The following is a 15,114-nucleotide window of genomic DNA, read 5'->3' as shown; positions in this document are numbered from 1 at the left end:
CAGGCTGGTTTCACCCCAGGTGTAATTTAACAGCCCGTCAGAGCGGTCCCAAGGCAACTGGCTACGGCAGCTTCCCTGCTGTCGGATGCAGCCTCAAGCATTCAGCTCCGATAACATACAAATGTTTTCTGTGTGTTTGCAGTGAATCATCCCCTTTTCAGGGCTGCTCCTTATCCGAACTCCTGTTCAACACAACGCGTCACTGCCTTGCACAGGAGTGAGGCAGGCAGGTCTTGTTTGACCAACCCATTCTCCTTCTACGACAAGGTGACCCATCTAGTAGATGAGGGAAAGGCTGTGGACGTTGTGTACTTGGACTTCAGCAAAGCCTTGGACACCGTATCCCACAGCACCTCCTGATGGATCCTCTTCGCTGGGTAAAGAACTGGCTGGATGGCTGGGCCCAAAGAGTTGTGGTGAACGGAGCCAAACCAGCTGTTGGCCGGTCACGAGTGGTGTCCCCAGGGCTCAGGACGGGGGCCACTTCTGTTTAATCTCTTTACCAATGATCTGGATGAGGGGACTGAGTGCACCCTCAGTGAGTTTGCAGATGACACCAAATGGGGTGGGAGTGTTGATCTGCTGGAGGGTGGGATGGCCATACAGAGGGATCTGGATGGGCTGGATCGATGGGCTGAGAACAATTTCTTCCCAAAGGGCTGTGGGGCATTGGAACAGGCTGCCCAGGGCAGTGCTGGAGTCACCATCCCTGGAGGATTGGACAGACGGACATGAGGTTCTCAGGGGTGGGATAACGGCCGGACTCGGTGATCTTGAGGGTCTCTTCCAACCAAAATGATTCTGGGATTCTATGGCAAATCACTGCCATTGTCTAATGTCTGATTTTTGGCAGTTCACAGCTCCCGGGGCACAGACCGGCTTCCGAGGCTGGAGGGACCGCAGTGCCAAGTCTCCATGTGGGGTTTTCAGGCTGTGACCTCCTGCCAGGTCCAGATTTTCCATTATTGAGGGTCAGCCAAGACCTTGTCCTTTCCAGACCCTGACCTGAATGCATCAAACCTTCCTTTTGCTCCAGAGAATTCAATGTTTCATCATTTTCTCCCATCAGATCCCACCACGTTCATCTGAATTTCATTCCTTGGGTGCAATTTAGCTCCTCTCCTGATTTTTTAAATGATTTACACCTGGGGTGAAACCAGCCTGGAGGGTTTCCCAGCCGGCACGGTGCCCCTGGGCAGACCGGTCCCCAGGCTGTCACCGCAGGGTCCGGCTTTGTTTTCCTCCGAGCGCTGGGACAAGGTGACCGCGCCGGCAGCCGCATCAACCGCACGTGGGGCTGTGACGGGGACCCGGGTCCAGCCCGTGGGTGCCTCTGACGCAGCTCAGCACGAGCGACCTTGGCGTCATTGAACCATCCTGAGCTGCTCTTTCCCCTTGACTAGTCCTGTTTGACCGCCCAGCTGGTCCCAGTTCTGCAGGGTAGAGCCGTGATGGGGCTGGAGCACCTTCCCCATGGGGAAGGGATGAGAGACTTGGGGTTGTTCAGCCTGGAGAAGGCTCCAGGGAAAATGTAGTGATAGGACAAAGAGTGGTGGTTTAAAATTGAAAAAAGTGATGCATTTAGATGAGAGATAAGGAAGAAATTCTTCCCCAGGAGGGTGGTGAGAGCCTGGCCCGGGTTGCCCGGACAGGTGGTGGATGCCTCATCCCTGGAAGGGTTCAAGGTCATGTTGGATGGGACATTGAGCAATGTGGTGTGGGTGAAGATGTCCCTGCTCATGGCAGGGGGTGACTGGATGAGCTTTAAGGTCCTTTGTGACACAAACCCAACCCCGGGGCTGCAGGAAGGGGCTCCCCGTGCGACAAGAACAGTTCAGAGTGCCCCAGGGCACCTGCAAAACTGTCACCCCCTGCAGCGGTGGTGGCCACCTCCATAGGATAAAGCCAACTGGAAAATATTTCTCTCGGGAAAATAAATATTATTCCCTGGAAAATAAATATTTTTCTCTCTGTTTCTCCCCCGGGCTGTCACCAGCATCTCTGCTCTGACCCCAGGGAAGATGGAGAGCCCCGAGCTGGATGTCCTGGCCCCTGCCCTGTCCCCCGTAAGGACGTTCTGATAACCTCTCCAGAGCCATTTGCCTTTCTTATCGGGGCCGCTGGCCAAACAAGCCGGCTTTGGCATATAAGGGGCCGGTGGCACAACCGCTGTGTCACTTCATCACTTGGCTGGCAGAAGGCAACCATGAAGGTGCTCCTGCTCCTCGCGTTGGTGGCCCTGGCCCAGTGTCATGTCACCAGGTGAGTACGAGGGTATCAGGGTGACCATGGGGACCCCCACGCTGAGAGAGAGATGCAGCAGGGATGTGGCGACAGCCAGCAGCCCCCCAGCCATGAGCACAGCTCCATACAGCAAGAATGGTCCCCATGTCCCACAGGAGGGGTTGGGGGACAAGGCAGCCCCCCAGGGCACATCCTCTGGCCGGTTCCCAGTGACAGCTGGTGTCCCCTGTCCCCAGGATCCCTCTGAGGAGGGGGAAGTCCCTGCGGCAGGTGCTGCGGGAGAACGGCTTGCTGGAGCAGTTCCTGGAGCAGCACCCCTACAACCCGGCCGCCAAGTTCTTCAACATCTTTGGCTCCTCCGAGCCCATGGTCAACTACCTGGATGTGAGCACGCCAGGCAGCCCGCGGGGCCACCGGCACATTACCCATCCTGCTAGTCCATATTCCATCCCACCAGTCCCTTACCTGTTCCACTAGTCCCTTACCTGACCCACTAGTCCCTTACCTGACCCACCAGACCTCTATCCATTCCTGTCACCCATCACCCATCCCACTAGCCCAGTATCCATCCTGCCAGCCCCTTAACCATCCTACTAGCCCATTATCCATCCCATCAGTCCCTTACCCCATCCACTAGCCCACTATCCATCCCACTAGTCACTTACCCATCTGGCTAATGCCTTCCCCACCTCGCTTTGCCAGAACGAGTACTACGGCACCATCTCCATTGGCACCCCAGACCAGGAGTTCACCGTCATCTTCGACACCGGCTCCTCCAACCTCTGGGTGCCCTCGATCTACTGCAAAAGCCTGGCCTGCAGTAGGTGTCTGGTAGCCCCGTGGCCACCTGGGCCGATGCTGGGGAAGCCCATGGCAGGGCAGGGAGAGGAGGACAGCTCTGCCCTGTCTCTCTCAAGGGACACGGGTTGATGTGGGAACACTGGGGGGGTCACCCTTGGTCCCTTATTTTCCCGAGAGAAATATTTTCCAGTTGGCTTTATCCTATGGGGGTGGCCACCACCGCTGCAGTGGGTGACAGTTTTGCAAGCGCCCTGGGGCACTCTGAACTGTTCTTGTCGCACGGGGAGCCCCTTCCTGCATCCCCGAGCACAGGATGGACTGTCACTGTATACTTCCCATACCCGCAGGTGACCACAACCGTTTCAACCCCACAAAGTCCTCCACCTTTATTGGCACCAAAGAAAGCGTCTCCATCGCCTATGGCACTGGCAGCATGACCGGCGTCCTGGGCTACGACACCGTCACCGTAAGGCGGGGGGAAAACCAACCCCCCTATTCCACAGGAGCAGGGATATCAGGGAACCACCCACTCAAACTCAACCATCCCCCTCTCTCCTCATCTCCCCAACCAGGTCGCAGACATTCAGATCCAAAACCAGATCTTTGGGCTGTCTGAGACTGAACCCGGCGATTTCTTTTACTACTCCCCCTTCGATGGCATCCTGGGGCTGGCTTTCCCCAGTATCTCCTCCTCCGGAGCCACCCCCGTCTTTGACAACATGATGGCAGAACATCTGGTGGCCAGGGACCTCTTCTCCGTCTACCTGAGTAGGTAAGTCCTGGCCAGAGCGGAGGATTTTCTCCCGTTCTCCTCCCACCGGGGCTCTGGCCACTGCGATGCCCAGTGGCTCCTGGAAACATCAGTCCTGGTGGGGGATGATGGCAGCAAAGCGACGGGACTCCCACCTGATGTCTCCCCCTTTACAGGGATGAGAGTAGCGGCAGCTTTGTCCTCTTTGGTGCCATCGACCCGCTCTACACTCTCACTGGCATCAAATGGATCCCTCTCTCTGCCGAAACCTACTGGCAGATCACCATGGACAAGTAGACCCAGCACAACCCCCAGCCCCAGCGGCTTCCCTTGCCCCACACGCTGTTTTTTGGGGATGCAGCCCCTCACCCTGTCCTCCTCTCCCCAGGGTCTCCCTTGATGACAACGTGGTCGCCTGTGAGTACACCTGCCAGGCCATTGTGGACACGGGCACCTCGCTGATCGCCATGCCCAACAAAGCCTTTGAAGCCACCATGTCCAAGCTGGGCGCCAACTCTGAGGGATATGTGAGGCTCTAGGGGGGCACAGAGGGCTTTGGGGACATCTGGGGCTTTGTGGGGTGTCCAGCTGGACCCTGGGGCTGCTCCATGGGGCACTGGTCACCATCAATCCCTGGGACATGGTGCAATGGTCCCCATTGCTCCTGGGGACACATGGTGCCTCTCGGGATGGCCAATGACCCCACCTGCCACTGTCCCCCTCCAGATCAGCTGTGACTCTGTCTCTTCGCTGCCTGACATCGTCTTCCACATCAACGGCCACAGTTTCCCCGTGCCGCCCAGCGCCTACGTGACCGAGGTGAGCATCACACCGGGCAGGGGACTTGGGGGGACTCGGGGGGTCCAGAACTGGTACCCAGCGTATTTTTTGGTGCAGAGCCAAGGGTCCTGCAGCCTTGGAATCCAATCCATGGGTGTCCCCACCGAGTCGGGCGAGCTCTGGATCCTCGGGGACGTCTTCATCCGCGAGTACTACGTCATCTTCGACAGGGCCACCAACCAAGTGGGGCTGTCCCGCCTGCCCTGAGCGCACACCACGGCGCTGGGGACAGGGACAGGCAGCTGTCCCCGCTGTCCCCAGCCTGGCGGCTGGCAGAGCTGTCCCTGGCCCTGGCCCCTCTTGCTGCTGCCACCAACCACAATAAAGCTGTAAAAAAGCATATGAGCATTGTGTGTCTTTGCAAAGGGCTGGTGCTGCCACCATGTCCCTGGAGATGTCCCTCCTGTCCCAAAACCCTGCTCAGGGGGGACAAACTCCCTCCTTGTCATCCCATTGGGGGCCACTCACCTCAGATCCCCCCGAAGACAAAGCCCTATGGCTTTCCTCCCTGCAAGGGAGGAACAAACTGGGGTTCAGCTCACGGGGCAGGAGATGGAAACATCTGGCGGTGCCCGGCGCAGCCCTCGCCAGGCAGATGCAGCTGAGACAGGGGTGGAGCACGGAGGGGAAGGTCGTTGGTGTGGATCGCACTGTCACACACCTGGCCTGCCACCTCGTTTCATCCAGCCCAGCACTTTGTGTCCACCTGGTGGCAATGCTGAGCTCCTTGTCCCCGGTCCTTGGAGAACAGTGTAGAGTTCGAGAGTTGGACCCTGGTTGTGGTTACAAAATCTTTTTTTTACTGGTACTTTAAAAAATAACATGCAATTGGCTAAAGTTCATGCATCTGTTCAATTTATCAAAAAACCGAATGAAGTGTTTGCCCAGTTGGGAGTACCCATTTAAGAGCAGCACAACCCTGCGTAATTCTTGTCCGTCTTGTCTTTCAGTGCCCCAAAGCAATTACTAGTGTCCCCATCAGTCTCAACTGTTGCTCTTCTTGCACAGGCTCATCACTCTCCTGTACCTATGATCGCAGCTCCTGCAGCACAGTGTGTGTCACACACGCTGCACAGTGACCAGCGCTGGCAGGACCTGGGGACAAGGACCGGGGACAAGGAGCTCAGCATTGCCACTAGGTGGGCACAAAGTGCTGGGCTGGATGAAACGAGGTGGCAGGCCAGGTGTGTGACAGTGTGATCCACACCAACGACCTTCCCCTCCGTGCTCCACTCCTGTCTCAGCTGCATCTGCCTGGCGAGGGCTGCGCCGGGCACCGCCAGATGTTTCCATCTCCTGCCCCGTGAGCTGAACCCCAGTTTGTTCCTCCCTTGCAGGGAGGAAAGCCATAGGGCTTTGTCTTCGGGGGGATCTGAGGTGAGTGGCCCAATGGGATGACAAGGAGGGAGTTTGTCCCCCCTGAGCAGGGTTTTGGGACAGGAGGGACATCCCCAGGGACACGGTGGCAGCACCAGCCCTTTGCAAAGACACACAATGCTCATATGCTTTTTTACAGCTTTATTGTGGTTGGTGGCAGCAGCAAGAGGGGCCAGGGCCAGGGACAGCTCTGCCAGCCGCCAGGCTGGGGACAGCGGGGACAGCTGCCTGTCCCTGTCCCCAGCGCCGTGGTGTGCGCTCAGAGCAGGCGGGACAGCCCCACTTGGTTGGTGGCCCTGTCGAAGATGACGTAGTACTCGCGGATGAAGACGTCCCCGAGGATCCAGAGCTCGCCCGACTCGGTGGGGACACCCATGGATTGGAGTCCAAGGCTGCAGGACCCTTGGCTCTGCACCAAATAATACGCTGGGTACCAGTTCTGGACCCCCCGAGTCCCCTCAAGTCCCCTGCCCGGTGTGATGCTCACCTCGATCACGTAGGCGCGGGGCGGCACGGGGAAACTGTGGCCGTGGATGTGGAAGACGATGTCAGGCAGCGAAGAGACAGAGTCACAGCTGATCTGGAGGGGGACAGTGGCAGGTGGGGTCACTGGCCACCCCAGAGGCACCATGTGACCCCAGGAGCAATAGGGACCATTGCCCAAGGAGCAGCAATGGGGATGGATCAATGGGGACCAGCACCCCATGGAGCAGCCCCAGGGTCCAGCCAGTCACTCCACAGAGACCCACATGTCCCCAAAGCCCTGTGTGCCCCCCAGAGCCTCACATATCCATTAGAGTTGGCACCCAGGTTGGACAGGATGGATTGGAGGGCTCTGTTGGGCATGGCGATCAACGAGGTGCCCGTGTCCACAATGGCCTGGCAGGTGTAGTCACAGGCGACCACATTGTCACCAAGGGAGACCCTGGGGAGAGGAGGACAGGGTGAGGGGCTGCATCCCCAAAAAACAGTGTGTGGGGCAGGAGGAGCCGCTGGGGCTGGGGGTTGTGCTGGGTCTACTTGTCCATGGTGATCTGCCAGTAGGTTTCGGCAGAGAGAGGGATCCATTTGATGCCAGTGAGGGTGTAGAGCGGGTCGATGGCACCAAAGAGGACAAAGCTGCCGCTACTCTCATCCCTGTAAAGGGGGAGACATCAGGTGGGGGTCTCGTCGCTTTGCTGCCATCATCCCCCACCAGGGCTGATGTTTCCAGGAGCCACTGGGCATCGCAGTGGCCAGAGCCCCGGTGGGAGGAGAACGGGAGAAAATCCTCCGCTCTGGCCAGGACTTACCTGCTCAGGTAGACGGAGAAGAGGTCCCTGGCCACCAGATGTTCTGCCATCATGTTGTCAAAGACGGGGGTGGCTCCGGAGGAGGCGATGCTGGGGAAAGCCAGCCCCAGGATGCCATCGAAGGGGGAGTAGTAAAAGAAATCGCCGGGTTCAGTCTCAGACAGCCCAAAGATCTGGTTTCGGACCCGAATGTCTGCGACCTGGTTGGGGAGATGAGGAGAGAGGGGGATGGTTGAGTTTGAGTGGGTGGTTCCCTGATATCCCTGCTCCTGTGGAATAGGGGGGTTGGTTTTCCCCCCGCCTTACGGTGACGGTGTCGTAGCCCAGGACGCCGGTCATGCTGCCAGTGCCATAGGCGATGGAGACGCTTTCATTGGTGCCAATAAACGTGGAGGACTTTGTGGGGTTGAAACGGTTGTGGTCACCTGCGGGTATGGGAAGTATACAGTGACAGTCCATCCTGTGCTCGGGGACCAAGGGTGACTCCCCCAGTGTTCCCACATCAACCCGTGTCCCTTGAGAGAGACAGGGCAGAGCTGTCCTCCTCTCCCTGCCCCGCCATGGGCTTCCCCAGCATCGGCCCAGGTGGCCACGGGGCTACCAGACACCTACTGCAGGCCAGGCTTTGGCAGTAGATCGAGGGCACCCAGAGGTTGGAGGAGCCGGTGTCGAAGATGACGGTGAACTCCTGGTCTGGGGTGCCGATGGAGATGGTGCCGTAGTACTCGTTCTGGCAAAGCGAGGTGGGGAAGCGGTTAGCTGGATGAGTAAGTGGCTAGCAGGATGGAGAAGAAGCTAGCGGGTCAGGTAAGGAGTGAGCAGCATGGGTAAGCGGCTAGTGGGATGGGTGATGGGTTAGAGGAATGGGTAAGGGGCTGGTGGGTCAGCTAAGGGGCAAGTGGGATCTGTAAGGGGCTACTGGGTCAGAAAAGGGGCTAGGCAGACAACTACGGGGATAGTGGGTCACGTAAGGGGCAAGCAGGATCAGCAAGGGGCCAGTGGGTCAGCTAAGGGGCTAGCAGGATGGGTAATGTGCCGGTGGCCCCGCGGGCTGCCTGGCGTGCTCACATCCAGGTAGTTGACCATGGGCTCGGAGGAGCCAAAGATGTTGAAGAACTTGGCGGCCGGGTTGTAGGGGTGCTGCTCCAGGAACTGCTCCAGCAAGCCGTTCTCCCGCAGCACCTGCCGCAGGGACTTCCCCCTCCTCAGAGGGATCCTGGGGACAGGGGACACCAGCTGTCACTGGGAACCGGCCAGAGGATGTGCCCTGGGGGGCCGCCTTGTCCCCCAACCCCTCCTGTGGGACATGGGGACCATTCTTGCTGTATGGAGCTGTGCTCATGGCTGGGGGGCTGCTGGCTGTCGCCACATCCCTGCTGCATCTCTCTCTCAGCGTGGGGGTCCCCATGGTCACCCCGACACCCTCGTACTCACCTGGTGACGTAGCTTTGGGCCAGGGCCACCAACGCGAGGAGCAGGAGCACCTTCATGGTTGCCTTCTGCCAGCCAAGTGACCCAAGAGAAGTGACACGGCAGGTGTGCCACCAGCCCCAGCCCGGCCCCTTATATGCCAAAGCCGGCTTGTTTGGCCAGCAGCCCTGATAAGAAAGGCAAACGGCTCTGGGAGAGTTTATCACAACGTCCTTACGGGAGACAGGATGGGGAGCGGAACGTCCAGCTCGGGGCTCTCCATCTTCCCTGGGGTCAGAGCAGAGATGCTGGTGACAGCCCGAGGGAGAACCAAAGAGAAAAATATTCATTTTCCACTTGGCTTTATCTGCCACCGCAGGGGGTGACATTTTTGCCAGCGTCAGTGCTAAAGGTCCTGGGGCTGCTCCGGACGGTTCTTGTCACACTGGGGGCCTCTTCCTGCAGCCCCTGGTTGGTTTTGGGTCACAAAGGACCTTAAAGACCATCTTGTCCAACCCCTGCCATGACAGGGACATCTTCAGCAGCTCAGGTTGCTCAGAGCCCCGTCCAGCCCGGCCTGGGATGTCTCCAGGGATGGTTCATCCACCACCTCTCTGAGCAACCTGGGCCGTGGTCTCATCACCCTTCCCGTGGAAGAATTTCTTCCTTATATCTCAACTAAATACATTATTTTTTCAGTTTAATACCATCACTCCTTGTCCTGTCACTACATTTCCTCTGGAGCATTCTCCAGATTGAACATCCCCAACTCAACCTTTCCCCATGGGGAAGGTGCTCCTGCCCCATCATGGCTCTTCCCTGCAGAACTGGGACCAACTGGGGGGTCAAACTGGGACTAGTCAAGGGGAAAGAGCAGCTCAGGATGGTTGAACAACACCAAGGTCAGAGGCACCAGCATCGGACCCGGCGTCCTGGTCCCTGTCACAGCCCCACGTGCGGTTGATGCGGCTGCCGGTGTGGTCACCTTGTCCCAGCACTCGGAGGAAAACAAAGTCAGACCCCGTGGTGACAACCTGGGGACCGGTCTGCCCAGAAGGCTGGAAAACCCCCCACACCGGTTTCAGCTCAGGTCTAAATGATAAAAAATTAAGGACTGGAGCTAAAGTGCAGCAGGGGAATGAAATTAATAAGAACGTGGTGGGATCTGATGGGAGAAAATGGATGAAACAGTGAATTTTCCCCAAGTGCAAGGGAAGGTTTGATGCATTCAGGTCAGGGTCTGGAAAGGACAAGGTCTTGGCTGACCCTCAATAATGGAAAATCTGGACCTGGCAGGAGGTCACAGCCTGAAAACCCCACATGGAGACTTGGCACTGCGGTCCCTCCAGCCTCGGAAGCCGGTCTGTGCACCGGGAGCTGTGAACTGCCAAAAATCAGACATTAGACAACGGCAGGTACTTCTCGCTTCGCTCCCGTGCAAAGCAGCGATGAGTTGTGATGAACACGAGCTCAGATAAGCAGCAGTCCTAGACAGGGGATGATTCACTGCGAACACATGGAAAATATTTATTTATATGTTATCGGAGCCGAGCGCTCGAGGATGCATCCAACACGGGAAGCTGCTGTGGGAAACTGCCTTGGGACTGCTCTGACGGGCTCTTAAATTGCATTTTCTCCTCCAAAAAGCGTGTGTGTGCACACAGGGAAAAGGCTTATTCTGCTGTTTCCCCCAGCACATGCAGGTGTCACTGCTCCACAGGGACAGGTGACAGGGGGTGATCTGCTGGGGCTGCTGCAGAAATCTGGAACAGCTGCTGCAGATCCCAGTGGTTTATGAGGGAGATTCAGAACTGGGGTTTGCTGGGTTTGCCCAAATCTTGTTTGATTGCCCCATGCTGGGAGCCCTTTGCATTTCAGGTGCTGAATTCTTCCTGAGAGCAAGAGCTGGGCTTTGGGAGCTGAAATCTGGGCTCCCCTAGTTTTGAGGTTGGTAAGTTTTGCTTTTCTTTTCTTTTGCTGGAACATTAGAGGGAAAGAAAATGACAAGTTTTTCAAGGCTTGTTTATGTATATATATTTTTTTCCCACATAATGATGTAAACATAAACCTCTCGGTGCAAAGAAGAGGCTGTTTGGGGTGGATGCTCTGCTTGTGTTTAGTAAACCCCCCCCCCAACAACAAAACAACCAATCAAATTAAAAACAAACAAAACATAACAAACAAAAAACCCACACAAGAAGCCTCATGCTCAGGACCAGTGTTTGAGTGAAATGTAGCTTATTTTGTAACATTTGGTAAATAAAACCTGTTCTATTTTCATTGCTCAGAGCAGCAAATGGAGATGAGAAGCTGCAGAAGCTGCTCCGTTTGGATAAAAAAGGTCCATTCTGTGTTTTTGGGCTGATATGCAGGGTTTGGGGTGAGCCGGCTGCTTCTGAACACCCAAACTGTCTCCTAGATATGAGGGCTGTATCACATCATTAAGGTTCAAAGCAATTTTTCAACCTTTTCCTGCACGATTGTTGCTAAAATGGAGCTCTATGTGTAATCACTGAGGATCAGGGTGACATGTTTTGATTGGGTTTTTTTAATGAAAATAAATAGTTTGTCAAATGAGGGGAAGGTTTGCGATGAGCTCATGCTTATGTCAACAGATCACATCATCGGGAGCCAACGCAAAAGCTGCGTGTTCAGATTTTTGGATGCACTGTTATATATAGAACGAAGCGGCTGTGGGATTCGGCACCAGAACGAATATTTGGTGCCGCTAAAATGGTCAAAAACAACAGAATAAAACGTGAAAAAGGGGAGAGTTTGGGTGGCCAAGGGGCGGCCGCTCTGCCGTCGCAGCCTTTGGCAGCAGAGGGCACCAAACGATGGGGAGAGCTCCCAAAGATTCGGCATGTTCTCCAAAAACGAGACGGATCCGGAGGGTTTGAGCTCTGCTTTGCCTCTTCTCGATGCCGCTGTGGCTGCCTTAGGAAACAAACACATAAAATCCCCTGAGATTCGTGCTCGTGGACAAAAAAATTCAATATTTTAATGCTAATATCTGTTGGTTTTATATCTAAATAAGGCTGGGTTTGAGTCCCTGCGTGCAGAGGCTCTGTGATGAGCTTGGGCGATGCAGAAACATTAAACAACTTTTTAAAAAAGCACTAAAATAAAGCAGTGGTTGAAGGGGTTGTGGTTGACGTGTAAGGCAAGAAGAGTTGGGTGGTGACATTGACCTTCCCCTGCAGAAAAGGGCCAAAGAGATACAGGAATAGTGACAGGAATATTTTAGGCTTTACAGCCCAAAATTTGCATTAATTTGTGCACGAAGAGAGCGTTCCTCCACAGGTTTTGTGCACCTGGAGGTAACTCACGGGATCCAGGTCACGAACAACACGAGGCGGGCACCTCCCAAAGCCGCGTTGGCTCCCAAATCAACCCCGGGTGGCAAATAAATCAACCCCAGGGCGTGGATCCCAGTCAGGAATGCAACAGCCCCAGGTTCTATATGATTGATGCCGACGTCCAGGTGCCCGAAAGTCTCAACGGGAACCACACAAGATTAAGCATCAACCGTTAGGCTGCGTTTAGCTGCCGCAGGCCTCACCCCGCGGGTTAAACACGGCTCCATGTGAATTTTTAGGCTTTCTGTACGGGAAAGGACTTTGCTGACTCAGCTCAGAAACAGCTTTATCCAACTTTATCGGCGCAGGCTTGAAAAGGTGCGCCCGAAAAAAAAAATCGCCTTATAGAGATATCCCTTATCTTCCTAACCGCAGATTAAGGAAACAAACTTGTTTTCTCGTCCATGTTCCTGGTTTTCCCCGTCCCTTCCATCAAGGCGTTATCGGAGCTGGGACAGATTTATCAGCACCGTCAGGTGAAAGGCACCAAGGCCTGGTCCGAGGCTCCTGAGCTGTCAAACCCAATGATTCCCCGTAAGAATATATGATTTAAGTCATCGAAAAAGCGCTCAGAGGTGTGGGCTGGCTCCTGAGGTGTCAACCCCCCAAGATTTGGTGTAAGAATACTGAATTATCAAGAAACCCATTGGAGATGGAGGCTGGCGGCTCCTGAGGTGTCAAACCCCCAAGATTTGGTGTAAGAATATTGGATTAAAGTATCAAGAAAGCCCTTGGAGATGGAGGCTGGTGGCTCCCAAGGTGTCAAACCCCCAAGATTTGGTGTAAGAATATTGAATTAAAGTATCAAGAAACCCATTGGAGAAGGAGGCTGGTGGCTCCTGAGGTGTAAAACCCCCAAGATTTGGTGTAGGAACATTGAATTACATTGTTGAGAAAGCCCTCAGAGGTGCAGGCTGAGGCTGTGGGTGGATTTTTGGTGGAGCAGGACCTCGGCGTGGTCAGACCAGCTCTCGTGACCTGCTGTGGGTGGTGACAAACACCTTTGGTGGCCTCGGTCCGTGGCTGGTGAATCAGTGAATGTTATTTTCTACCAAGATAGCAGCCAGACCACAAATTTTCCCCGTCGTGAAGCACAGGGAAGGAGCTGATTCGGTTGTGGCTGGTTTGTGGGAGCCAGGGGACATTGGTGACGTGGTGCGGAGAAAAGCCGCGAGAAATGGTGTTTTCTGAGGAGAAAAAGATGGGTGGGATTGCAAGAAAAGGCTCTTCTGTCTGGATCCTCCCTGGTGAGGAACACAGGTGGCATTGTCTGCAAAATAAACATTACAAGAAAAAAAGCCCTACATTATTGATTTTTTTTTTTGTTTTGTTTTGGGAAACGCTCCAAATTTCCTTTGATTCCTGGGCTGGGAAGGAACGTTCACCACAAATGAACTTGGCCAGATAATAAACAAAAGGTGAAATTTGACAAAGGATCGGGATTGCCCAGATTAAATTTGCACATGAGGAGGTTTTTTTAACCTTTTGCTTGTCGTGTGTTAATTGGCCCTGTGGCCTCTACCCGCGCTCGGGATGCGGAGGAGCCGCAAACCTCGTCAGCGGCACTAACGAGCCCCTGCACCCATAGCGAGCTCTGAAAGCTTCCATTTCACCCCAAAACGCTTTCTGGATCACAGTTTAATTTTCCTCAAGGTATTAAGGCTTCAAGCTGCTTCAGAACCTGGTTCTGCAGCTCAGTGCTCCTACTGAAATAATTGTACTCCTTTCTGCTGGTTTTGTCCCAAGCCACGAGTGTTTTGTTGGTCCAGAACAGCTCGGTTGGTGTCTAAGCTCAATATTTGGTGCTTGGTGTGATTTGACTCACCCATTTTCAGTCATTTTCACTCACGGTGTGTTTTGGATATCAGCCCTTCACCTGATACAACACCTGTGCGATGTATCACAGTGACCAGCTGAAACCATCTCTTAGACAAATTAAGGATGTCGGTAAGCAGATAATGAGCAAAACCTTGAGCATTAACCAGAAAATACCCATTTATTGCATTTTTGATTTGCTGAGTAACACTTTTATCATTTAACTGGATACTTTTCTGCTTCTTCTTTCATAGAATCATAAAATCGTAGAAAAGTTTTGGTTGGAAAAGACCTTTAAGATTGAGTCCAACTGTTAACCCAGCACTGTCCCCAAGAACCTGCAAAGAACAAATTTGAACAAAACTTCATTTCTCTTCTACTCAGTCCTCACAGTTCAACATAAATTACTAATTAACTGTGCTCCAGCCCTTCTGCGCCTGCAGCTTCTCTTCAAGATACTGATCTCTTTGGAAAGTCAAGCCCCTTTTTCTCGCAGTAACATTGAGTTTTGACCTGGTTATCAACCCCGCTATGAACACATCGCCCTTGATCGGGACCATAAGCTGCCTATTAGGATTCGCATGACTCATATTTATTATACAAGGCTCAACTGGCCTCATGTGGTGCAGCTTGGGCAGGGACAAGAGGTGCTTTTCCCTGGGACGTGGCTCTTTGGGGACACGTGGGTGACCTTGTCCAGCCTCCATCACCTTCCTCTTCCCCCACAGCACCTCCAGTGTGTCCTATCCCACAACACGGAGCTTTTTCCCATCCTGTCACAACCCTGAACCCTCCTCATGTCTGCAGGAATGTGGAAGGACGGGTGGAAAGGTGGCGATGGGATTTGAGCTTCTTCTGTCTCACGATGCTCGGGAACTTTCCGTTTTCATGCGAGGAAGAGCTAAGGCAGGTATTCAAGTGGGATTTGCTTTTATCTCTTGTTTCCAGTGACGCCACCTGGAAAAAAATGTCGTTATATTAATTTTTGGCACATTTCTGAGGTCTGTATGTACTGCCTTGGTGTCTTTCTTCTCCTGCACCTCCACCAACTCTCATCCCCCATGTCCACCTCTGTACTTCCCCCTCCACGCTCACTTTGCCTCCATCCCTTTACCCACCAAGGAAGTTCCAATTTAATTTTCATTTCTCCCAGGGCTGGATTTACCAGGATTACAGCTGACCCAGCTCCAAATCCCCCGAAACAAGAGGCGTTTGAGCGTTTCTA

At 54.3% G+C, this 15,114-nt stretch overlaps 2 protein-coding genes across 2 annotated transcripts; one reads left to right on the top strand and one right to left on the bottom strand.

Annotated features, from left to right (window-relative positions):
• Positions 1 to 2,206: 2,206 nt before the first annotated feature.
• On the top strand, positions 2,207 to 4,843 carry LOC308040936 (pepsin A-like; the record flags this gene model as incomplete). The annotated part of the gene is made up of 9 exons (XM_080345315.1): positions 2,207 to 2,262; positions 2,481 to 2,628; positions 2,947 to 3,064; positions 3,393 to 3,511; positions 3,618 to 3,817; positions 3,973 to 4,089; positions 4,185 to 4,323; positions 4,523 to 4,615; positions 4,694 to 4,843. The coding sequence occupies 9 exons, from the start codon at positions 2,207 to 2,209 to the stop codon at positions 4,841 to 4,843; spliced, it is 1,140 nt and encodes a 379-aa protein (XP_080201441.1).
• A 1,429-nt stretch (positions 4,844 to 6,272) lies between these two features.
• On the bottom strand, positions 6,273 to 8,795 carry LOC308040935 (pepsin A-like; the record flags this gene model as incomplete). The annotated part of the gene is made up of 9 exons (XM_080345314.1): positions 6,273 to 6,422; positions 6,501 to 6,593; positions 6,800 to 6,938; positions 7,034 to 7,150; positions 7,306 to 7,505; positions 7,612 to 7,730; positions 7,918 to 8,035; positions 8,374 to 8,521; positions 8,740 to 8,795. The coding sequence occupies 9 exons, from the start codon at positions 8,793 to 8,795 to the stop codon at positions 6,273 to 6,275; spliced, it is 1,140 nt and encodes a 379-aa protein (XP_080201440.1).
• Positions 8,796 to 15,114: the final 6,319 nt, after the last annotated feature.

Source organism: Nesoenas mayeri, assembly GCF_963082525.1.
Source record: "Nesoenas mayeri genome assembly, chromosome: 5".
Lineage (NCBI taxonomy): Eukaryota > Metazoa > Chordata > Aves > Columbiformes > Columbidae > Nesoenas > Nesoenas mayeri.
This window is presented reverse-complemented; position numbering and strand designations above follow the sequence as displayed.